This window comes from Amblyomma americanum, chromosome 7 (assembly GCF_052857255.1).
Source record: "Amblyomma americanum isolate KBUSLIRL-KWMA chromosome 7, ASM5285725v1, whole genome shotgun sequence".
In the NCBI taxonomy this organism is placed as follows: Eukaryota; Metazoa; Arthropoda; class Arachnida; order Ixodida; family Ixodidae; genus Amblyomma; species Amblyomma americanum.
This window is the reverse complement of record NC_135503.1, coordinates 116,372,567-116,398,785: the sequence shown is the minus strand read 5'-3', so window position 1 is coordinate 116,398,785 and position 26,219 is coordinate 116,372,567. Positions and strand designations below refer to the sequence as shown.

The 26,219-nt window shown below is 48.8% G+C and overlaps 1 protein-coding gene across 1 annotated transcript; it reads left to right on the top strand.

Moving 5' to 3' along the window:
* The first annotated feature begins 534 nt into the window (after window positions 1-534).
* Window positions 535-25,275, top strand: LOC144099507 (uncharacterized). The gene is made up of 5 exons (XM_077632865.1): window positions 535-699; window positions 8,285-8,436; window positions 20,614-20,681; window positions 22,832-22,912; window positions 24,971-25,275. The coding sequence occupies exons 1-5, from the start codon at window positions 580-582 to the stop codon at window positions 25,105-25,107; spliced, it is 558 nt and encodes a 185-aa protein (XP_077488991.1). The 5' UTR covers window positions 535-579; the 3' UTR covers window positions 25,108-25,275.
* Window positions 25,276-26,219: the final 944 nt, after the last annotated feature.

The window sequence follows — 26,219 nt, the reverse complement described above, 5'->3', positions numbered from 1 at the left end:
TAGTTAGCACGTATAAGCTCTGTTCTGTGCTACACTGCTGACAATGCTATGTCGAAAAAAGCACTCTTGTAACTCAGAAATACAGTTTTTAAAAGTGCAGGAAATTTTAGATGAATGACCCGCTATATTAAATGTATAAAACATCACTCAAATCTAGAAATATGTCGCAGACACGGCGTCCAAACTGGGCCGCATGTGAGCAAGGTATACGAGCCAACTGCCACATGCGGCATTCGGCTGATTACTTTCACTATGCAACAAAAAACTTCAAAAAGTTCTTCCTCAAGCTGCAATTCATTTCTCCGTGTTTCAGTTCAGTGTAAAGTTCATATGTCACTCATACCTGTCTAGCTAGTTTTTTTTTTCTCCCCTATCCAGTCAGCAAGACTGAATATAATGCAATTATTAAAGTGGCAATATCAGCGGCGCACATCGCAGCCTGTAGCCCTCATTTTTTGGCCCTGAATGACGCGACAGCTTTGTCATAACCTCCTCTCCTCTAGCTGCCATTTGGCGCGCCACGCAAACATAAGCCCCGACTACACAACTCTGAACTGCTAGAGTCTCCTAGAAGCTACGATGAGTAAACTTGTGGCGCTTTCCTTTGTGGCCCTTTGTTCCATTACCGGCGCTGTGGCGAAGCTGGCCGACCCCGGCGGTCCTCACAAGCTGCCCTATGACGTGGTGGACAGTTTCAAGGTAGTACAACTCCGGTTACTATTCGCCCACAGAAGATGCCGCTTGCAAAGTAATTCAAAAGTTATCGCGGCTTATGGCTATCTTTGCCACTACGTCATGCTTTGCCGCATTTGCGAATTGCAAAACTTAAAGGGGTGGAGACACCAAATTTTTGGTTGGCGTGTTCATTGTTCCAAACGTTGCGTATTGCTCCAAAACTCGTGTTACACGCTGCGCAATTTATATAAGTGGGGTAAATAATTTATTATTGCATTATTGATAAAGAGCGATTTCGGTTTCGGTTTCTGAGCGCCGGGGTGTGCTGCGACGTCTCGGTCAGGGAAGAACAGCAACCCTGGTCACATGGGCCCCAAACGTTGTGACGCACGTATTGCTGCGTCGTGTGCTCTCGTACAGGTGCTATGCATAGCAGCGCCTTTCGAAATCATGTGCCGGCAAACTTGGTCGGTATACTGCGATATACTGAGAAAAGCCAAGCGAGCGAGGAACGAGTCCTGAAACCAAGAGACTCGCTTCGGCCGATCTCAATCGCCATACGGCTTATGCCAACGCGGTTTCTGCGTTGTATTTCGCTTTGCCACGCCGACGCCGATGCTTGGCGGACGTCTATGTCGGTGGCCCGTAGCTGACACTGGTCACATTACAGCGACACGATGCCTCACTTTTCCTCTGTCTTCCTCTGTCTCTGTCTTCACTTCTCGCCGCGAGACTGCTCAGGGTCCCGTGGCTGCTGATTACGATATCTGCTGCTAGTTTAGCAAACAGTCCATGTATTGGCTAAATGAACGCTTCCAGACATTTGTACAGGGATCATAATTAACCGCACGGGTACGCAACTCCTCCAAGAATGCGCCCATGACGACGACTGCATCTCGGCGCTACTTTTGTTTACATGTCTGCATCTGTTACAGGCACCAATTCTGCGCGTTAGTTCGGCATGAATTTCAAGCTGCATTCAACTTAGGTTACGCAAGCTCATCTCTATTGCGCCGATTGCGGGTTTACATGTTTGCACAGTGCGATAACTGTGCAAGAATAGCCGAAGAATTCGAGCGCCAGCCTGGGGAATGCTTCATACCCAGGTTGTTGACAACGCGTAGGACCGGCGTTTCTGACTCGTTGTAACTGCTTTTTTGCTTTTTCCGATTGGTTCAGTACTTGAATTTAAATGGGATTATCCAGAGGTATGTTCGGTACCATTTGAGATGAACAAAATGGCTTAATTTGATGCCCTCAAGCGACGCCGACGACTGTAGCTGTCGCCGCGGGCGCCTGCAGCATTGACCGAAAGACTGGGTCACACCGCCTAGCAGCGGCGCTTCCCGCTTAATGTATTTTCGTCCTATGATGTAAACAATCCTCGATTTAAAGTCACTGTTGTCAAAACTACACTCGATGACCATATGTATCCGCTAAAACTTGTGAACTCGCTCTCCACAATCGCCGACATTGCACATACGAACCCGGCGTACTCACTGGGCCTATTCGTACTGCAGGTGAGCCGAAGGGTGAGCATATGAAATGCAGTCGCTCGTTTCGCTTATTCGTATCACGGCGAAAGTGCAAACAAGAGAGTCATCGTCTCATCAACATGAAGGTTTCGCTCGGCGCCGGCTGATGCATCAGCAACGGCATATATGCCGAGGAGCACACCGACAGATGAGTCGCCGAACCAGCGCCAGGCCGCGCCTCGCCAATGTCGCGCGTCGCCGTTCATAGTACGTCACGTTACTGTGTTGTCGTGTCACTGCTATTCACTTATATTGTTCCCAGGGCACCAGGTCAGCACCTATAGCGCCAGCGATGGGCCTACATCGTGAGAAAGAGCAATTAGGGACCTTTGGAGCTCAATTAAAATATATTTTAAGCGCTTGTTGCGTCCAATACTTCGCCGTGGGTGACCATACATACAGAGGAAGCCCATAGCAAGCTTACTATAGCCTCAAAATTTGATGTCCCAACCCCTTTGCAGTTTTGTGCTTCAGTAATACAAGAGCCTATTATTCAATATACGAAATTTGGCTGCCCTGGACGCACTGTATATTCCAAAAAATTCGATCGGAATTGCGACCGGGAGACTCCCCCCCACTGGCAGGGACCGCCATATTGAATGCTGTCGTGACGTCACAAGGCCATGCACGAAACAACGTCGTCTGCTCTCGTTGCTGCAATATGCGCAGCGAGGTCTCTTGTCCCCTATACTTTCGCGGGCGATCGAAGTAGCAGTCGGCCCCATATATGAGTTACTGGTGCCCCAAAAGCGATAATAACAGTAACGCAGTTTTTCTTCGGTATATATAGGTAGGGTCCGGTCAGACTATAGGCCGATGCGACGGCGATCAACGGTCGGAGGGCTGGTCGGTATGCAAATGCCGCCGCTGACGCACCGGTGTGTCACGCTAGACCGACGACGACGCCAGCACGACCAACGACCCCGTATCGTAGTAATGTTAAGAGTCAGCTTAGTGAGAACTGGCAGGGTGTGGTGGGGGACTAGTTGGTATGACATTCTGTAAACTTAATAAGTTCAAAACTTATTGGACCTCATGCTAGCCACGGCGACATACGCGATGTGCGTGCACCAGCGAAGATGTGCTTTCAATCGGTGCCTGCGCATAGAACCGATCGGCGAGGCAAGCGACGCGGGCAGAAAACGCCGCACGACGGTGCCGCTCGTTGCTCGCCGCAGTCGCCTGGGCTTGTGCGGCCGAGCGAAAGCTACGCCCGGTGAGGCGACGGCCGGAAAAACTGCGCTTGTGTACATTACCCGTATCGAAAAAAGCGAAACGAGCAGCTACATATCATACCTTCACACTTTCTTACTTATCAGTGAGGAACTTTTGCAATATTCTTCAATTCCAGTGGACTGACCACCGGCCCCTTTCGTGACGAGGCCTAGCGAGTACGCAGGATTCGTGTGTGCGATTTCGGCGATTGCAGGGAGCGAATGCGCATGTTTTAGTGCCTGAAAAGAGCTGTCGAGCGTAGTTTTGGCTACAGTGCCCACAAAGCGATGACTGCCTACATCGCAGTACACGAGTACAATTAAAGGGAAGGGCCGATATGTGACCCGGTCTGCATAGCGTGTGCATAAGGCAGCCGGCAGCAGCCGTCGGTGTCGACTGTGGACAACAAATCTGCTGTTTTCATTAATTCAAGTAATGCCCGAACGTATTTTTAGCTAGAACGATCTAAAATTAAACTTTGGTGACATAAGAGATAGCAGATACAATTAGCGGTAAGCGCCGGTACCCTACGCGAATCGTTTCCCAAGCAGGCGATATAGCATCATCGGCGCTTATTGCAGTGTTATTATGGTGTGTAAATGAGTAAAAGTGCGATTTGTGAGCAATAGTACGTAATATTTAAGGTAAGGAGAATCCACCTAGCATTTTACGCCACCCAAACTAGCAGTACTGTTTGCGCACAGCCATGTAAACAAGCTCAGCGCGGGGCTGCAGTTGTAATCGTCGCACTCCTGGAGAACAATGCGCACGCACAGCAAAATGCTAAATGCTATGTTATTATTTTGAAGCACTCATTTAGACAACGGTGACTATTCATCGGTGCGGGCAGTGAAAGCATTCCAGTCGCGTAGGGTTTTGCAAGCGGCTTGCAAGGGTTCTACTAGTCGAAGAAAATGTATGTTCGACTTACAAACGCGTACATGCAGCGGGGAAGTCGTCGCAATCGGCACTTTTCTGTGCTCCTTTCGTTCCTCAATGTTACTCTACTTCCACCTTTTGATAATTTAAGTTTAATTATCGAGCCGATGAATAGCGGACAAGAACTTGGTAGCTAGCTGCTAAACGCCGCGGCTTTCACGGCGCACATCGGCGAAGGCATGCACGGCACATGCCGCTTTTCACACACGGGAGCACTTGACTGCTCAAAAGAGACCACACTCACAACATACGAACAGCGTGCTTCTAAGCGTAAATAATAAAGAGGGGGTGCATCGATTTCTGTTTCCTCAACAATCGGAAAACGGGCGCCACGAGCAAGTCCGCTTTCCCAAGGATCACTCAGCTCGAGTACCAAAGTGAAGGCTTCCCAAAAAAGAATACGGCAACTGCATTTTATTTCGCTAAGCTAAAATAAGAAATTTTTTGACCGACCGCTGCCTACGGTCTCCATGCAAGCACCTCAACAGCTAGCAGCAGACGACGCGGGGCGTGTATGCCCTCGTGACGTCAGAGACCAGAGGTTGCCAGACCAGCAAGCAGTTCGCAAAAGAAACGAAGAAAATTGGTTTCAAAAATATTTACCGCACAGAATCATTTGAAAATTCGGGGAATTGTAATTTAACGTGCTGGGAATTAAAGGCGACAAGCAGGGTATACGCGTGACAACAGGCTGTCAAGGCCCCTTTAAGACATCGCATTTGGCACTGCTTCCATGCCTAGTGGCAGAGAAGTGAATATAGGGTGAATACACAGAGTAACCAACTTTGTCTCATTCATGCCTGCGTTCGAGCTTCCTGTGTGTAGTTATTTTTCTCCGGACATCATCCGATCTCAATGAGTAATGTTACTGTCTGTGTTCCTTGTGCAAAGTATTCATTTCATGCTTGTCGCCAGTGCCCTCACTAAACGTTTCTGCAGCGAAGTTACCGTGGAGCCTCATCACAATCATAATCACCCATGTTTAGTTTAGTGTAGGTCAAAGGGACATTCTGGTAACATCAATTTAAAAAGTCCTGCGGTAGCCGCGGTAAGCGCCTCGAAAGTTTTACAACTCCCACTCTGTCGCGGATCCACGGAGAACACTGGGGCCGAAAGAATGGACTAGGCGACAGGTGCACCCACACAGACGCACATTTAATGCTCCCTACGTGACAAAAACCCTAGCACACAAAACTAACTAACAAAACTAACACAAAGACTACCAATAGATACTGCGCGGGAACACCGAGTCTACTAGCGTTCGGCGTTCGTGCTCACGGTGCGGTGCTGATGAAGCTTTGCATGGGTCCAGTAGCCGGCGCCAAGGTGGTGTTCGAAGTTCTCAGGATGGCGTCGCTGGAGGCGTCGTTGGCGGCATCGTACGAGCTCACGGTCAAAGTGCCCGTGGAGGTGAGGCTGGTGATGTTGGCGTTGGGGGCACCACCCGGATGGGTGGCAACAGCGCTGGAGGCACCCCTGGCCGTAGCAGGTGGTTGCGTCAGCCTTTGACTCGCCGTAACGGGCTCAGGAACGACAGCAAGTCCACGGTGCGAAGCCGCAGAACTCGAGTTCACCGGAGCAGTAGCTGGCGTCGCCGTCTTCCAGCCGAGGTGTTCCTGACCCGCCGGAACCTCCGCTTCTCTGTCCCCCCCCCCCCATGTGCCACGCTATCTCTCACGATTTTTAACCTCGTCGTTGGTACACGTCATCCTTGTCGCCGTCGTCGTCTTCCTCTTCTGTTCTCTACCAATCATCTGTTCCCACCTCACCAAATACTTCATCTTCTTTATTCTTGGGTTAATGCACGTCAGGCTTATCGTCATCCTCGTCATCTTCTCCAAACTTCTTTAGCTCATACTTCCAATACAAACTTCCTATCACATGTGACACTCTCCCCGTGTTAACGCATGTCCATGTCGATGATGGTGCGCGTTTCTTTGTATTCACTCGGTTGTCCCAAGAGAACGGCGTCGAAATGTTCTATGTGTTTTAGCAAAATGCTCGAGTCAATTTTCTAAAATACCTTCAATGGGGATGATTGCTGCTCTCTAACGCTGCTTTAAAGCCACCCTTGCCATTTTACTTTTTGCGGATGAATGCACTTTTGTTGTCTCATTTAAAGCTTTGTGATGCCTCTCATCTTTCAGGCCCATATTGGAAGGACACATAAATTTATTCCTTTTCAGATAGCACTACCACTCGCTAGTATTCTCTGTTTTTCTTCCTAACCGTCATAATCAGCCGAGCCATACACACTGTATACTGATCTCCAATCAAACGCTATGTTCGCTAGCTGCGCCCAACCTATCGCCGCAAAGTTTCTTACTTGGCGCACCCACCGATGAGGGCCCGTCGGCCACTGATGCCCACACATCGAGTCTGTTCAACTCAGCCAGAATAGAACATATAAGAGGAGATCTAGTCCATAACAAGGACCACATCACATCTGGCTCCTTCGCCTTGAAAGGTGCATGATCCGGCAGTTTCGAATGCCCCTATAACAAGTGCTGTTCTCGCAGGAAATGCCAAATTATATTGTTATCTTTCCTCGTCGTAACTATAAAGCTGATTTTTCCGTTACAGAAACTCAGCAGCGTAGTCTTACAATGGTTTCTTAATTTCTTAGCCAGAATATGCAAATGCTTTCTTTGTACCCAAAAAGAACTTTTGCATAGCCTTCTAGAGAAACCAAGGCAATGTTAGCGATACAATCCCAAGATTGTGAAAAAATCTGGCTTTTTCATTGACTTTACCAGTCATGTGTACAACCAAGGCTGATACTTAAACCCAATCCTCAAATGGCACTGAAATGCTTACTGAGCCATTCAACCACTTCTAGCTGATGTGACTAGCCCTCCCAAAGGCTGACAGGAAATCATTAATAAGGAGCAGAAGGCCACTGGTTTATAGTTCAGAATTATAGCGCTACTCGATAAATCAAAGAACCTTTCTTTATCTTGCCTTTACCCCGTAGGCAAGCAAGAGATTCCTAATCGCAAAAATTTGCGCTGAGGTATTCTTATCAATCGCATTCTCTCAGAAGCACCAATCCTTCCCCCGCCGCCCGCTTGAACATATGTGATCAGCAGTGTAAACCGCATGGCGAAGCAAAGCCCCAATTGAAGAAGAGAAAAGTTTCTGTCCTCACAACAGATTTCCTGTAATGCTTTGGAAGAAAGATTGTAGTAAGAACAGAAATTTCTAGACTAAAACGGTAATTTTGTCTAGTTTCTATGCAAAATTTAAGTACTACATGACTACAGGTTATAAAAAATGACAACATAAAAACTACAGCACTACAGAAAAACGATAAAAAAGCGAAATAATCTCTCGTTTCAACCAAACTACAAAATATTTTGCCTACTTGTGACAAGTTCTCTCGTTTTTTTCTCGACTAGGAGTGCTCGCATTGGGCAGTCAACAGAGAATTTCATAGATGACGAGCGCTCATACTGCTAGAGAGATATGGTGCCCGCCCTCTCGCTTGAATTTTAGGTACACAGTTTGTCCTTTGTGTTGTTGCCTGCTACATATAGGCTAGAGTTTTCTCTTTATTTTGGACTCTCCTTTGAAAATCACTAATGCAGGCAAACAGAATAACACGATTGATCTCGCTGCCATGCGGATTCTGCTGCCTGCCCTGTTGTTATTGAGCGATATACTTTTTCTCCTTTCTAATAAAAGACCGCGGCAAAGGCTCACGACAGTCATTTTTTCATGTATAGACCTGTCACGTTACTTGTGCGTCATCCTCTTCGCCCTTTATGAAGCTTTCAAAGTGCAACAGCAACAAACTAATCGATCGATTAATTAATTAAACAATTAATTAATTAATTGATTGATTGATTGATTGATTTATTGATTGATTGGTTGATTGATTGATTGATTAACTGATTGATTGATTGCCCACCCTGCTGCAGGTGTTCGAAAACTACCCGTTCACGGTGGCCATAAGTGACTCTGACCATGACGGTATCTTGGAATGCATGGCAGGGAACCGAACAGAGATCGACCCAGCGACGCAGACAGCGACATTTGTCTGGCTCTTTCAGGGGACTGATCACTCACCAAAGTATGCACTAAGGGCATCTGACGCCATAACCATAGACATGCGGCCGCCGTGATAAAGCGTAATTCACACCAGGCAAGAAGCAGTTTTAAAAACCATTTTTGATTAAACACTATCACCTGCTGGGCCACCTGCTTATAGTAGAATTGGGAAGGCAGTTGATATACCATAGGGAAAAAATTCGAGGGTACACTTAAGCGGCGCCTTAAGATTATGACACGACAGCCTTAATGAGTTAATGCCATACATGCAGAATTGGTCATTCCGCATACCACTCCTGGCGCAATGTGGCAGCGGTTAAGAGGTGCACCACTGTTCTGCGATGGCAGGTGCTGCCACCGGTGTTTCTTGCGCGACCAAATTTCTCTTGCCGAGCAACCTCTCGCAATCAATTAATAAATCAAATGCCACCTGCCAGGGTGGTTGCTTTGTTCACAATCCGGTGGGCAGGTTGCGACGAAGCCACAATGTCACGTGACCTATCTGGTCCACCTAGGTTGCTTCTTTGGCCCTTTACGCCACCTTATTTATCGCCCACAACGCCGACGACAATGGATTTTCTTCACAACGGGAGCCTTAACGCTATCGCGTTAAACAATGGTAGGGTTAAACGAGTAAACCGAGGGTTAAACGAGTAGTTAAACCGAGTAGGACGTGTGAAAGCATTTGAAGCAACACCGCGTCAAAGGCAGCCGCATGCAACATCAATGTCCAACTTTAAGGTCAAAGGTCAAGGCTTCACACATACCCCGGGTTTGAACGCGCCAGCAATTAGGCTCAAGTTGCGCAGAAAACCCGGCGTCGTCGTAGGCGTTGTGAGCGAAAAGTGGGGTAGCGTAGGGTGGCCAACCCCCGGAGATGCAGCCTAGTCGGGCTCCTGTGTCACGTGACCTTGTGCCGTCGTCACAATCTGCCCATCGGATTGCGAGTAAACCGACCACCGTGGTAAGTGGCAGTTACATAAATGGTTGGTCGCGAGAGGTTGCTCGGGAAAAGCAACCTGGGTAGCAGAAGCCCTACTGGTTTAAGCACCTGTCATCGAAGGGCAGTGGCGCATCCCTTAAAGGGGCCATGACATGGTCGTTCTTCATATTGCAGTTTGGTGCTTCAGTAACTAATGCAAGAGCTTATGATTCAGTTTCCGAAATTTCGCTGCCCTGTACGCGCTCGATATTCCAAAAAAGGCGATCGAAATTGAGACCGGGAAACTCCTCCCACCGGCAGCGACCGCCATAATGAATGCTCTCGTGACGTCACTAGGGCATGCACGGAGCAACGTCTTCTGCTCTCGTTGCTTCAATCTCATTCCCCTTGTACTTTCGCGGGCGATCGAAGTCGCAGTCGCCCCCATATATCAGTGACCGGTGCCGCAAAAGCGATAACACTAACGCAGTTTCTTCGGTATAGGTATAGGGTCCGTTTACACTAGGCCGTTAGGACGGCGATCGGCAGTCCGCTGGCTGGTCGGCGTGCAAATGCCATCGCTGACGCACTGGTCTGTCACGCTAGACCGACAACCACGCCAGCACGACCAACGACCACGTATCGCAGTAGTGTAAGGAGTCAGCTTGGTGGGAACCAGAAGAGTGTGGTGAGGGACTAGTTGGCATGACATTCTAAGAACTTAAGAATTTTAAAGCTTATTGGACCTCATGCTAGCCACGGCCACATACGCGATGTGTGTGCAGCAGCGAAGATGTGCTTTCAATTGGTGCATGCGCATAGAACCTATCGGCGAGGCAAGCAACACGGGCAGAAAACGCCGCACGACGGTGCCGCTCGTCGCCGTCGCCTGGGCTCGTGCGGCTGAGCGAAAGCTTCACGCCCGGTGAATAGACGGCCCGAAAAACTGCGCTTGTGTACCTTATCCTTATCGAAAAAAGCGAAACGAGCCAGATGCTTGCCAGATGCTTGACGCTTTTGCCAGATGCTTGAATTTCGGCCGACGGTGGACCGCCGGCCCCTTTCGTGATGAGGCCTAGCGTGTGCGCAGCATTCGTGTGTGCGATTTCGGCGATTGTGGAGAGCGAATTCGCAAGTTTTAGCGCCTGAAAATAGCTGTCGAGCGTAGTTTTGGCTAGAGTGCCCTCAAAGCAACGACTGCTTATATCGCAGGGCGCGAATACAATAAGGGGGAAGTGCCGATATGTGACCCGGTCAGCACAGCATGGGCTGAAGGCAGCCGGCAGCAGCCGTCGGCGTCGACTGTGGACAACAAATCTTTGTTGTTCTCATTATATCAAGTAATTTCCGAACGTATATTTAGCTAAAGCGCTTTAAAATCGAATACTGACGACATAAGAGGAAGCAGATACAATAAGCGGGAAGCGCCGGTCCTATGCGAAGCGTTTCCCAAGCAGGCGATATAGCATCAGCGGCGCTTATTGCAGTGTTATCATAGTGTGTAAATGAGTAAAACTACAAGTTCTGAGCAATACTACGTAATATTTAAGATAAGGAGAGCCCACCTTGCATTTTATGCCACGCAAATGAGCTGTGCTGTTTGCGCACAGCTATGTAAACAACCTCAGCGCGGGGCTGCAGTTGTCGTGATCGTCGCATTCCTAGGCCACAATGCGCACGCACAGTAAATGCTAAATGATGTACTATTATTTCCAACCGCTCATTTAGACGGCGGCGACTATTCGCCGGTGCGGGCAATGAAAGCATTCGAGTCGCGTATGGTTTTGCGAGCGGCTTGGTTCCTGCAAAAGGGTTCTACGAGCCGAAGGGAATGTATGTTCGTCTCACAAATGCACACATGTAGCGGGGAAGTCGTCTCATTCGGCACTTTTCCCTGCTCCTTTCGTGCCTCAAGGTTTCTCTAGTGCCACCTTATGATAGTTTCAGTTTAATTATCGAGCCGATGAATAGCGGACAAGAAATTGGTAGCCAGCTACCAAACGCCGTGGCTCTCACGGCGCACATCGGCTAAGGCATGCACGGCACGTGCCGCTTTTCACATACGGGAGCACTTGACTGCTCAAAAGAGACCACACTCATAACATAGAAACAACTTGTTTATGAGCGTAAATAATAAAGCATGGGTCCATCGATTTCTGTTTCCTCAAAAAACAGAATAGGGGTGTCACGAGCAAGTCCACTTTCTTAAGGATCACTCAGGTTGCGTTCTAAGCTGACGGCTTCCGAAAATAAAACACTGAAAATGCATTTTATTTCGATAAGCTAAAAAACAGGAAACTTTTGGAGCGACCGCCGCGCGCCTACGGTGCGCATGCAAGCACCTCAACAGTGCGCAGCAGACGACGGGGGGCGCGTATGCCCCCCCTGACGTCAGCGATCAGAGGTTGCCAGACCAGCAAGCAGTTCGCAGAAGAAACGGAAAAAATTCATTTTAAAAATATTTACCGCACAGAATCAACTGAAACGTGGGGGAATTTTAATTTAGCATGTTGAGGATTAAATGCGATAAGCAGGGTATGCGTGAAAATAGGCTGTCATGGCCCCTTTAATCACTACACCACTGCTCAATGAGCGCTATGGGGAATCCCAGGAATGTATTGATGTAAAGTTGAGAATTACCAATTCTGCATATATGGACATTAACCAACGCTATCGCGTCATACCATTAAGGCGAACCATAAGTTCCCCTCCAGTTTTCCAGCTTTGCTTGTGATGTAGTACATGCGCACCAAAAGCTTCCAGGACGTGTAAACTTCGCCTTGAAGAGTAGAACGTAATAGAGTTATCAGGCCGCTGCCGCCTACGTCAGCCGCTATCGGCAGCCGCGCGCGTGGAGCAGTGGTGCCGGTTAACCCCTTATCGGCAGCCGCTATCGCAAGACGCGCGCAGGGAGGGGGTGCCGGTTCAGGGCGTTGACGTAGCAGGTGGGCTCCTTCAAAGGTTGAGTCTTCACATATAACCCGGGTTTTTCAGCTTTGCTCTAGTGTAGTGGTAGTAGTAGTAAAGACTTTTATTCGACCATAATTTATAGGCCGAGCATGTCGACCGCCTGGGCGACCAGAAGCCGCTGTTCTTCTTCCCCTTCAGCGCCAAGCCAGTCGAGCCAGGTGGTGATGGATAGAAAGGGTGGGGGGAAGGAACCCGACTGCTGAGCAGCCGGGCAATAGAAGAGGCAATGGGCCAGGTCCGCATAGATGCAAGGGCAGTTGGGACAGGAAGGGTCCGATCAATAGCGATAGAGGAAGAGGCGGGACGGGGTGATAACTGCATTCATCTGAATGTGCCGAAGAAGGCGAGACTCCGGCACCGTGAGTGATGGATGAGGAGGAGGGTAAAGGCGTTTGTCGAGGCGGAGCTCAAGGTAGACCTCTTTTATGGTGCGGCGAAGGGTGAGCCTCCCACCGTTCTCCTAGGGCTTGGGCCAGGGGATCAACGGTGCCCGGAAAAGTGTGTCGCGGGCGAGCTGATGGGCCAGCTCATTGCCGTCAATCCCTGAATGCCCAGGGACCCAGCGGAGGAAAACGATGGAAGGCTGCAGTGCGGAGACCGCTCGTTCGACCTCCTGTTGGAGAGAAGGGGTCAGGGTGCATTTCTGTATGTGGTGTATAGCGGCTTGTGAGTCTGAATAGACTGTGTACTCTTGGAGAGAGCGAAGGAGGGCAACTGACTGGAGGGCATGCGCAATGGTGAGGACCTCGAGGGACAATGCGTCTGGAGGGTGTAGATACGGCCCGCTGGTGTGGGTTTCAGGAGCAGGGAGGTGTGGATGGTACAGGGCGTAGCCGCAGGAACCTCGAGGAGCCACGAAGGAGGCATCCGTGTAAGCTACACCCTGGGTATCAAAGAGAGGGGAATGGTGCTGTGCGGCCGCATGACGACGTCCGGCGTGCAGGACGGGGGACATGTTGGTCGGGAGGGGAACGATACGAAGATTGGGAGCGGGGGTGGGAATAGGAGAGGTAAACGGGGAGAATGGAATGGGCGAGATACCCGCTTGAGTCAATAACCACTGACCCTGACGGGTAATGGAAAGCCGGGCAAGTTGCGAGTCACGATGGAGACTGAGAAGAGAACGAAGAGGATGGAAGAGGCCTGTGGCAAAGAGCTTAGTGGTAGAGGTATTGATAGGGAGGTTGAGAGCTGCCTTGTAGAGGCCCACAAGGGCAGTCTCGAGAGCGTTAAGTTGAGTCTGATTGAAGGAAGCGTAGGGTGCAAAGTACAAGACTTTGTTGAGGGCCAGCGCGTGGGCAACGCGGCACGCGTGAGCCTCGTGGAGACCTGAGCGTCGAGTGACCACGCGCCGCAGGAGGTGAGTTACAGAGTGGCAGGCGGTGACAGCGCGGTGGAGGGCTTGCACATTCTTAGCCGCATGCAAAGGGAAGCCAAGAACTATGCACTGTGTGACGACAGGAATGGGAGAGCCAGAAAGGTGGAGAGAGACGAAGTGATTGTGTGAGCGCTGGTAGGAGGAATGGTTGAGAAGGAGAAGCTCGGATTTCTCAGGAGCAGGAGAGAGGCCAGCGGTGGTGAGAAAGGAGTCGATGAGATCTAGGCCACGTTGCAGGGTGTCCTGTACGTGACCGGGAGAGCCAGATGAACACCAGAGAGTGATGTCATCGGCGTAAAATATATGATGCAGGTCGCGAATTTCAGCTAGCTGGGAGGCGAGAGGGGCCATAGCGAGATTGAAAAGGGTAGGAGAGAGAACAGCACCTTGAGGAGTGCCACGGCTGAGGTGGTGTGGGTTAGACAAGTGGGTATCTACTCGAAAGCGAGCCACCCGTTTAGAGAGGAATGAGCGGATATAGGAGTACATGTGGGAGCCACAATCCAAAGAGGCGAGTTGAGAAAGGATGTGATCGTGGCAAACACCGTCAAAGGCCTTGCGAACATCGACAGTCACAAGTGCGTAAATTTGAGTGGGTGTAGGGGACAGGAACGTTTGCTGGAGAATCAGAAACATGTCCTGTGCACAGACGCGGCGTCGGAAGCCAATGAGAGAATGGGGGAAGAACTCCCGTGCCTCAAGAAAATCAGAGAGGCGAGTCAGAGCCATTCGCTCAAGTGTCTTACCAACGCACGACGTCAGGGAGATTGGGCGGAGGTTAGAGAGAGAGGGAGGTTTGCCCGGCTTTGGAATCATAGAAATAAGGAAGGATGTCCAGGAGCTCGGCAAGCAGCCGCTCTCCCAGGCCTCATTGTAGGTTTGAAGGAGGAATTCTTTGGCGCAGTCAGGAAGGTTACGAAGTGTGGTGTATGTAATGGCATCCTCACCGGGAGCCGAGCGTGTAGAATTAGCAGCCAGAGCAGATTCGAGCTCCCGGAGAGTGAAGCATTGATCCAGATCGGGGTTAGGTCCACCTGAGTACACCGGGTAGGAGGGTGCCAGAGGGGGCGGGAGGTAGAGAGAGGCGAGTTGATCAAAAACTTCGGAGGGAGTCCCCTGAGTGAGGGCTTTAGCTAGAGTGGGAGCAAGGGCAGGCTTATTGCCAAGGAGGGATTTAAAGAGAGACCATGCGGATCGCGAGTGCAATGCAGAATCAAGGCCATCACAAAGAGCACTCCAACGAGAGTGCTCGAGGGAGGCGCAGTGGGCGACGATCTCAGCCCGCAGAGCAGTGATCCGGAAGGAAAGTTGGGCATTGTGTGGTTGGGAGCGAAAGGAGCGTTGAAGACGTTTACGGCGACGCCATAAACGGATAAGGTGTGGATCTGGGTCCTGGATTGGGTAACGAGAGCGAACGCGACGGCTACTGGACGTGAGCGCTGCAGAGATGCGCGACGTCCAGTCGTCGTAGGATTGAAAGGAGTCGGAGGCGAGATTAGTGCGAAAAGCATGCCAGTCAGTGTGAATAACCGGATGACAGCGAGGGATGTGGGAAAGAGAGGTGGTGATATGGATGAGAAAGTGGTCACTTAGAAGAGTTTCGGCTGTCACCTGCCAGTGAAAGGAAAGTGAACCCCGAGAGAAAGTGAGGTCGGGTGTCGTGGGGCGTTGTGAGGCAATGCCCGCTCGAGTAGGAGAGCCAGGAGTATTAAGAAGGGTGAGGTGGCGTTCCTGGGCCAGACAATGCAGGAGGCGGCAGGGTTTGACGGTTTGTGGGTAGCCCCAGAGTGTGTGAGGGGCATTAAAGTCACCACCAAAGAGGAGATGGGAGGTAGAAGGAAGAGAGTGAAGGAATTTGCCCAGAACAGAGAATAAAGAGGAAGTGACAGGGGGGTTGTAAAAAGACAAAAGGACGAGTGAGATGCGGGAAGAAGGGTGGTAATAAACCACACAAACTAAATATTTAAGGAGGGTGGAGGGGATGTCAATTTGCTCTACGAGCACGTCACTGCGTACATAAATAGACGCAAGTGGCGTGGCCGTAGTGGCATGGTAGGCGCGGTAGCCTGGGACATTGCGGGCCGTCCGGGTCTCCTGGAGAAGGAGAAAATGAGGCAGAGAGGGGCGGGTGAGTAGGTACTGGTGGAGGGGGGTCTTATTGTGGCAAAGATTTCGGCAGTTCCACTGCACAATTTCGAGGTCCTCGCCAAACGCCATTATGAGAGTGGAGAGGAACGCGATGGTACGCGTTCCTTCTTTTTTGCCGGGGGCAGTGACTCATGGACGGATTGGAGCATAGATGTGAAAGATTCCAATTGCTTTGATTGTGCTTGGAGGGTGGTAAGAATCTGGAGAACCGAAGTTTCCAGCTGAACCAAGCGAGTGTGATGTGCCTGTGTGGTGGTTTCGACAAGGTCAGCCAAAGGGGCGACTTGGGCGCTGGAGGAGGGAGTGGGGAACGTGGCAAGGTGCTCATTTAGCTTGCTAAGCTGGGAGGTAAGAGAGGAGGTGGTTGTCTGGAGGGTTCGAGTCAAGGCATGTATCTGCTGTTGTAGATCGTGGGAAATGCGCTGCTGCTCTCGCTGCTGGCGTTCCAGCATTGCGAGCCGGAGGTCGAAGGAGCGGCTCGCGTCAGTCAAGGATGTAGAGGGTGGTGTAGTGGAAGAGAGGGACGCTGGCACCGAGGATCCTTTAACTATGGCGGCGAAGGAGCCTGGTGGTGATGTGATCGGAGCTGATGGATATTCATGATTAGAGGAGGAGGAGGAGGAGGAGGAGGAGGAGAGGAGGAGGAGGAGGAGGGGGTGGGTTGAGTGGCCCGGCGCAAAGCTAGGCGTCGGAGGTATGCAGCTTTAGCACACTCGCGTTGTTTAGCAAGGAGGAAGGGGCAAGTGGGGTCGAGGGAGGGGTGGGTGTTCACCTGGCAATGAACGCACCAGGGCTGGGCACACACATGAGCGGAAGGGTCAGCGGGTAGAGGAGCAGCACAGCGACGGCACTTTGCCGGAACGCTGTGCTGGGGGCATTGGTGGGCGCGGTGGCCTAGAGTGAGACAACGGGTGCAGGTGGGAGGCTTAGGTTTATGAGGACGGCACCGGAAGGCAACGCGTTTGAAATATACAAAGTGGGGGATGACGGTACCAGCGAACGTTATGAGCACTGATTGAGTGGATCCCATCATGCGAGCAGCGAGAATATCTGTTTTGAAAGATTCTAGATCATGCATGAGCTCATCAAGAGTGAAGTGGCCACCGGCGTTATGTATGACGCCGAGGCATGAGATGGGAGGATGGGGGGAATAAGTTTTGATGCTGACAGGCTTACCGTGAAGGTGAAGGTGCGTGATAGAAAGTAGGAGGTTGGCGGTGAGAGGAGAATGAGTTTTTAAAAACACAAGGCTTTGGGCTGGCTTGGCCTGAAGGGTGATGTCTGCACTGGTCTTGGAGGAAAGTTGTGCAGCGGAGGTGGCTGCGGCGAGCACGTCGTAGAGAGGCAGCTTGGGATTGAGGGTACCAGGAGGGAGTTGTATGCCAACAGTGATGAGCTCGGAGCGGGGTCGGGTGGCGGAGGCAGGCTTACGGCTGGCACCGATGGTGCTCCAGCTGATTTCCGGGGATGGAGTGTCGTCTACCGGGGACGCCATGAAGTCCATGTCTGCCGACGAATCGTCAGCCTGAGGCGCAATCTGTGACGCTGGTGCCGGGCTGCAGGTCTTGGTGTCAGCGGGTAATGTGGCTGGTGTAGGCGCGGCGGAACCGGCGGCGTCGACGAACGCAGGCGGCTGCGACGCGTCTATGGGCCCAAAGGTGTTGACGTCTCTTAGAGCGTGGAGTTGGCGAGCAGTTGACGCTGCGGCGACGACGAACGCTGCCGGCTGCGCCGCGGCCGTCGATCCGGAGCTCCCAGCGTCGCTCACAGTGTTGTTTGCGACAGGATTTTGCGCGGTGGCGTGGGCGGTTGGAGTAGGCCCCGCGGTGGCGGCATCAGTGGGTCTGGGCTGCAGGGGCTTCGTGAGACGCTGCATTGCAGAGGTGCAGGCGCGGCGCGGTAGGGTTAGCGAGGCGCCGCGCCGCATCAGACTTTTGGAGGCGCTTGAAGGGCCAGCCCGGCAGCGGGCCGTGATGCCGATGGTATCCACGTGCTTCGGAAGCCTTCCGGAAACGATGGAGAGGAAATCCAGGGGCGGGCGAAGCCCTGGATTAGGCCAGGGGCAGGTGAAAGCGGAGCTCGATAGGCAGCCAGCTAAACAGGGCGGCGCCACCTAGCGGATCAGTGTAGTGGTGCTTTCACACAAAAGTGTCCTCAAGACGAGCGACAAGCCACCTCGGCGCATAGCTGCCACGGTTTTCAGCGACAACCTCAATTAACTATCATATACTCAAGCTTTGTTTTGTTCTGACTTGAGTCCGACTGTATCCACCACTACTGTAGTATGTTGCTACAAGCTAATATTAGATATGAAAAAATATACTGTAGAAGAATAGATAGTCGGGCTAGTTGGTATGTGTTCATTTGTTAGAAAACAGCGCCAGCGGACGAAAGACAGAGAACAAGGAAATACACAGACGACCGCTGACTCGTAACTACACCTTTTATTCAGAAAAAGATATTGATAGCTATTGCTCACATGACCTAATAGCTCCCTTGCACATGACTACAATACAATCTAACACCTCACAGGTCAATGGCTAAAAACCCCAACACCCAGACAGCAGGCATGCCGCCACAACCAAAAAAGAAAAATGCGAAAACAAAAAGCAAACAAAAACTCAAACACATCACGTGCTGTCCAGAAAAGCAATCTTTTTACTGACTAGCAATAATGAAGGCTGACTAAACCATTCAACCTGTTTTTCTTTAATACGCTGTATTCACAGAGATAAGACAAGGAAATTATTAATAGAAACATACTATATTCGAAAAAACCAGGAGCAATGCGTTAGCCAGCCTTCATTATTGCTAGTCAGTTAAAAGGTTACGTTCCTAGACAACATATCATGCGTGTGACTTTGGTTTTTGTTTTCGGGGTTTTTTTTCGTTTTTCTTTTGGTTGTCGCGGCTGTCCTGCAATCGGGGTGTAGGGGATTTTAGCCATTCACCTATGGCGTGGTTCTTAGATAGTACTCTGAGCATGTGATTGAGACCTATTCGTTCATGTGATCGTTAGCTAGAAATATTTTTTTTTGAATATAAAATGTAGCTGCGAGCCAGCGCTCGTCTTTGTGTTTACTTTTGTCTTTTGTCCGTTCACGCTGTTTTCTACCCAAAATGAATAAATATGTAGCCTGACGAAGACACGGACTCATGGGTCGAAAAAGCATAGCGCTAGCTACCTACAATGGTTTATTCTGCAAATAAAAAATGGTTTTTATGCCAAAGCATCACTGTTTGATCATCAGCGCACTACAAGCTAAACTATTACCAAATATGACCCAGATGTGCAAGATCCTTTAATAACATAGTCAAATAAAGGTTGCTTAAACATTTTTTCTAAATTGCGGTCCGTTCGGCCTCAATAATTTCCCGTGTCAACCCGTTTTTGTGAAATTATAAAGTAATAGAGTTGCAGGCTTCGGGTGTGGCGCAAGCATACTTAGGGCTTTTACTTCCCGATAATTTAAGCACTAAGTAGAATAATAGCGCCTTGACGCTGCTAAGTGCAAGGAAATTTGTTTGGATAACATAGCTAGTTTTGTGCGAAAGAATGACCGTGATGTATAACGGCCGCTCAAAGACAGCACGTGAAGTATGCCGGGTGCTAGCATGAAACGGAAGTCCAGAGGGTAGCTCTTCATTGGTCTAGCGCCAACGTTAGTGTAACGTTTTGATGGAGAGACGGCGCAAAGTGTTCGATAAAATTTGGTGGTTTACAATAAATTTACATGCTCACAACAGTCGTACCTCAAAGAGCATGAATGCAACAGTCAGTGCTCGGTCTAGTACGTCATTACGCTATGCCAAATTCCCAGTCTTCTTTTAAAAAAGGGCCCCTAATAGTTTACCCTAAGCCTAAACCGGAGTGCGCTAGAAGACGGCTTACTTCCTTTTTCCCTCCATATGGGCCTATTTGTGCGAATAGTCTAAGAAAGAGAAATCATACACTAGCACTTGTACGATGCGCCTTTTCATGCCCGCGCTAAAAAAGTGTCTGGATGCATTTGAGATCGTAGTACTAGCTGAAGATTAGCGGCACTTGTGCAATTCTGGGATGTTCATGTTCTTTGAATCCTTCGCCCCGGACTCTGAGCTCCTAGCGTAATGAAGAAAGGGACGCGGATGTCGTTTTCGTATTTGGCATCCTGAACATTTCAGTTAAATAGCACCGTTGATTTTGATGCTCCCGGCACTGGCGGCCCATATTTGGCATATGGGCCATCAGTGCCGGGAACATCAAACAAGCAAAGCATCAAACAAACAAACAGCGAAGATGGTTCGGATAGCCTACGTACATCAGCAAGGAATGAAACGCGGACAAGACAATTCAGCCACGAAGAACAAAACAAAAAGCACTTCGCCACAGGAAGCTCAATACTTACTCAGGTTATTTAAATATGAAGGCGTTAGGACTGTTCTCCAGAAGTTTTAATCAGCCTCGATTGAATTTCTTAACTAGAAGCTAATTTGCTTATGTTTTTGTGTTTCCACCTGAGTTTTCTTGTTCGCATTTCATTCGTTGCTCATAGTACACAATTAATGCTGGGGCATGAGCGACTTGCGAGTTATCGCTGTCTATATAGTTTTTTAAAGGCTTGCATAAGTGACCCGCATTTTTTATTTCTGTACCTGCAGCTAAATGACTAGAAAAAAATTAGTCTTCTTAAGTCACATAATTTTCAAGAACAGTGGTATGTACATTGAATGTTCGTAAAGATCTGCGGAACCATAACAGAAAATATTTCACGTTTTCTCTGCCTTTTATTTCTTTGAAGGCGTGAAATTCCCTTCTACGTCAAGGTGGGCGATGAACCTGGAACATTAACATTTACAGTTGATGACGGTAAGAGCGCCTCTTTTTACTAAGTTTCTGTAGAATATTTCAACAATTCTGGCAGCCGGCAAAGCTGTTTGCCAGTTTTAACGACACAGCGCTAAGGCTTCCATCCCTCAGAAACCTCGGCGTCGTCAGCAGCGCTATGATTGAAAAAGCAGGTGGCCCACCTGCCTCCTAGGTTACGTGACCACCTCACATCATCACAACCTGCCCACGATAGCAGGTGGCAACCTGCCCTTCGGATTGTGAGCAAACTGTCCACAGTCGCAGGCAGCAATTATATCAATGAGTGGCGACGATAGCTCGATCGGGAAGAGCAACCGTTGGTCTCACAAGCACTGCCTGTAACTTTGTATAAAACAGCCACCAACACGGCTGTGTCGCACCGCTTAACTGCTGCCCCACTAGGCCAAGAGTGCTGTGAGGAATGTGTTTGCACAAGAGGGCTCTCGAATGCTATCGCACTGTACTCTTAAAGCTAGGCTAAGCGTCATGTGAAAGAAAGAACTCTACCCGTGGCCGCGAAGTGATACGCAAATAGTACCGCAGGCCACCGAAGGGAGCCGTTAAGGCTACAGCGTCATACACTTAAGACGGAAGATTAAGTGCCTCCACAAGCTGACCGAAGCCTGCTTCGTGGCAGGCTCCCATCTACCGACCGGTTACGGGCAACCTGCCACGTATGTGTGTATATACGTTTATAAATGTGTCTTTGAGAAGTGCTTACTTTATTCAACGATATATATATATATATATATATATATATATATATATATATATATATTTACAGTCACCGAAACCAACCGAAACCAAGGTGCACAGTTGAATGTTTCTATTTTTTTAATTTCAAGTGCCAATCAATAGGAGAATAATACTTCGATAAATCTGTCCCATAAAGGATATAAATTGTAAACCAGCAGAAAAAACAACCGCGCCGCCAGTGGGATCCGAATCCACGGCCTTCGAATATCGCGTCCGGTGCTCTACCAACTGAGCTACGACGACGGATGTCCAGTCTGCTTCTTTTGTGGGTATTTATGTTTATTGCGTGTAAGCGGACCTTGAGAGCGTTCACCAGCGTCACCCTCTTCCATAGCGGTGGACGTAGCACGTCGTGTAATGCCGCGAGTGTGACGTAGAACGTCATCTAACGGCGAGGGCGGAAACTGTGCGAGAGCCTTCTTATGGCATCAAGACTGCCAGAACCGAGACCCTCGTTAAGCTACTAGCTGCTAATATATATATATATATATATATATATATATATATATATATATATATATATATATATATATATATATATATATATATATATATATATATATATATATATATATATATATACACGAAGGGAGCCAACAGTCACCGAAACCAAGGTGCACAGGGGAATGTTTAATTTTTCTTATTTAGTGTGTAGTGCTAATCACAGGGCTAATAATACTTAGATTAATCTATCGCTTAAAGGAAATTACTTATAAAGCAGCAGAAAAAACAACTATATATATATATATATATATATATATATATATATATATATATATATATATATATATATATATATATATATATATATATATATATATATATATATATATATATATATACACTCCCCATAGTACAAACTGTCTACTGTGACCGATGGCAGTTCAGTTTATGATTAGTCGCGAGAGGCTGCTCGTCGGATAGAGTAAGCTGGACCACACAAGCCCCACCGAGGACACCACCTGCATTTATCAGAGCAGTGGCGCAACGTTTAACCGCTGCACCACAGCGCCAGGGGTGGTACAAGGACTCCCATAGATGTATGAATGTAAACTAGAGAATGACCAACCCCTCGCATATGGCATTAACTTGTTATCGCTATCCGAAAAACTTCGATCTGAGAACAATGGATACGAACACCGGAATCGAAGTGAAAACCAAAATGCTAGAGCACCTATAATTCGCATTTGGTCTAGCAAGGAAATTGATGATCAAATATTTTTCTTGGTCGAAGCCGCGTGTTTCTGCTCTTTTGACGAGTTTAGATGTTTTGTGGACTGTGTTCCTCGTGAATTATTTATTGAAGTTCAAGAATGCTGTTCGAGTTTCATAAATATCGGTTCGAATGGCGAACTTTTCACAGTGCGCGTTTTACACGTTTCCTTTTTTTTCAGATCCTACGCCAAGGGAAGGTAGATACTACTACACAGATTACGAGACCTGTGTCGTCCTTGACATGGAATACAACGGACATCGTAAGGGGTCTATGCGGCTATGGAGCAAAACAGAAAGACTTTCGATGCGGGAGAGTGTTTTCATTCAATTATCGACTACTGCTGCGGTACCTCTTCTACTGGTCGCTGGTGCATGAGCCACAGGAGTACTTGGGGCGGGCTAGCCAGTTTTTTTTAAATCCGATCATAAAACAATTTGGAATTGAGGAAAGCATTCGAGGCGCAATATGAAACACTGCGTCCCTGATACATCAGTGACCGCTAATTTTGAGAAAAGTTGATGTTCCGCGCGCTGTATCACACGGTAATCATGGCTAGCTTACTGACGTTGCTGATCCGATAAGCTGAGTAACGCTGATTGGCTGTTCGATGATTGAAATTATTCCCATATCGATTTAGGAGAAGATAATCAACGTTACAAGCGATGTAATACGCACTCATCGGCGTGTTTAGGTGAAATACCGTAATCAAGTGGATTCTTGCGAAGACCTCATTTTGGCATCTTTCGCGAATCACACCGACCTCGCGAAAAAATGGACCCTCGAATAATCTGGGCAAATGGCGCGCTGCAGGGCGTATCTCCTCTGCCTCGCAAAATTTAGTGCTCTAGAAATATTCTGACCCTGCGAGTTTGTCAGAAATCGGGAAAGATTGAGCTCTCGAAAACTAGCGCCTTTGTAGAATTTTACACCACTGATCGTGGGAACATTGTGTTGCGATCCGGCTGTTTTATTGACTGCTATGAATGTATTTCAGGAGCAGGCTATTTCAGATGCTGTTCTGAAGAGCTCTTACCAGGTTAAGAGCCATTTGTCGTCAATGATGATGTGGCGCGACATGAGTCTTGAATTCCTCCACTTCCAAATAGCACGCGTTGCAATTGCGACGCCGTAACTGCCTGCTTCCATTTGTTTATTTTAGTATTTTCGATAACTGCACAGAAAAAAAATGAACGTTGGCAGTGACGCATATGTTCGTCCAGACCGCAAAAAGAATAAGTGGCCGCTATAAACACCAAATATTAAAGGAAAGAAAATTAAGAACGTTCATCAACAAGCTAGTCAGTCAGTTGAACGCATATACGTCAATAGCTGATAAGTGGCCCAACGTTCACACAACAACAGTCTAGACAATGGGTGCGGGAACACAAGCAACACCTCTTTTAAACACAATGCAGTAACACTGCAGGAAAATCAGCTTCTCTTCCGAAGTTCACCTTATACGGCAGGGCTTTTGTAGAGCACAACCACTTAAACGCGCTCAAAGGATGGCGCAAATTAAACTTTACTCAAACAGTGAAACGACGGAAGCGACAGCACGAGCAAACAGAATTAAAAACACTTCCTTTTCAGTTGCACAAACTACTGAACACTTAACAGTCAGGCAGCGAAGCTGACTCGTTACTTAACTCTTGCAATCACTGCTCGCACTTCACGGCTTCCCGAGAACCGGGAACGTCTACTTCTCCGCACGAAGCCTGACAGAGAACCGCATACAACCCTGCAACGCACCTATAGATAAACACGCTCAAAATGTCCAGAACGTAGCGGAGGCTCAGGGATAAAGATTAGCGATCGTTGCCTCCGCGAGGCTGCAACTCTCTTCCAGGGTCTTCCCGATGTTGTTTGAACTTTCCGTCTGCGGTCGCCAGCAATAATGATAGCGATTATCGTCAAACGTGCTGGGAGAGGAGCGCCAGGCCTGTGTAGTGCAGTGGCCAGCGCTCTCAGGTGCGCACTGCTACGAGTACATTCGAGAAATATCTCCTCTGTCTTCTCCTGTAACGGGTGTGCTGGGACGTCATGGTGTTAACCAGAGCGGTCATAAAACATTAATTAGAATAGCGTGAAATAATGACACAGATTAATACCTATGTCGTTTTTCCCATTCATTGTGTCATGTTCGCCAGTCGGTAGTGTCGTACACATAAAACGTGCATGAACGACGTGTGAAGGTAAAAAAAAAATTTGTGGCACTTCCCCTTGCCTCCACTGCAATTTGAGAACTTCCTCTATACTACAAACGCTATCCCACCGAACCATATGCTGAGTGGCATTTCTCGTTTCTATTGCATTTCAGAGTGCGTTCTCTGGGTGAAGTTATCAATGAAAGATAATGTGCCGCAAGACTGCATTGACCACTTTGTGGACACCTGCGACGTCGATGTTCCACCGCACAGCAGAGACCTGTGCATCGACGGCGAGGGGGACTACTAGCTCTAACGGAAGAGGAAGGGGCACACTGTACTGAAGACACATGGAACGACAGAAGCACCACGGCATTGTCAAAAAGTCACGAACTCATCAGTGGGTTGCGAAAAAGGAACAAGTTTCTTTCGCCACATCCGACAAAGTCCATGTTTTTCTTGAATAAACTTATTTAGACAATCAATCCTATCCTCAGCAGTTCCAATCACATATTCAATCATCGCGATCATCGAAAGTAGGTCCACAGGGCGAGCTTTCGCTGGATTGTTTAAACTGCTACAGCAGAGATTAGACGGCGGGCACAGATCACTTACCGCGTAAGCAAGTCATTGACTTCCACTGAAATTCGTTAGAACATCTACGCTATATATACGTGCACTCACCGCGTGCAGTAAGCGTTACAGATGCTTGATTTGAAGAAAATAGCGCCAGAGCATGCAAACCACGAAAAGACAAGGACGAGACACGTCCTTGTCTTTGGTGGTTTTCATGCTCTGGCGCTATTTTCTTCAAATCAAGTATGCACCAACTCGCCCAAAAAGAAGTGTATACAGATGCACAGCCTCGAATGCCTAAAGTGCGCTCATCAATTTGTTCCTTGTCTTATTTATACATTTTCCGATCATGCCTCTTTCCTTGATGCACTTGAGTCCATCCTTGCTGCTACTCGTTCGGCCGCCCGCTAACGTTTTCGTCATGCCGTCTGTGCCCTCGTTCCGACTGCTCAGCATGGTGACATCTTCGAAGCCACTTGCTATGCGCCTTCATTTTTGCTGCAACGGCCATACGGAGTATCGGTCACGGAGCCATGCCTCAGCAGTTCCCGCCATGTGGACTCTATGCCTCATACTGTCGTGATGCAGTCCGCCCACACACGGCACCCGGTTAGCATAATGAAATGTATACGGACAGTTCCATAGCGCTCCGCGTTGACTACCACCGCCTGAAGATCCCACGAAAGACAGTACGTTCCTCTGCTATGCATAGACGGCGGCTGAACTTCGTGCAGGGAGCAGAGGTTTCCATCTCATTGTAACGGTGCCAGGGGACTAGGCGGAACAAGCGCCTGGCAAAAATCATGCCCGAAATATGCCAGCGCCGGACACATGCAAACTCATAGT

Bases quoted from the DNA above. Each gene is read 5' to 3' on its own strand.
- LOC144099507 (XM_077632865.1), top strand. From the start codon at position 580: ATGAGTAAACTTGTGGCGCTTTCCTTTGTGGCCCTTTGTTCCATTACC. The intron at 8,437-20,613 runs GTATGCACTAAG...ATTTCTTTGAAG, and splicing joins GGGACTGATCACTCACCAAA to GCGTGAAATTCCCTTCTACG. The intron at 20,682-22,831 runs GTAAGAGCGCCT...CTTTTTTTTCAG, and splicing joins AACATTTACAGTTGATGACG to ATCCTACGCCAAGGGAAGGT.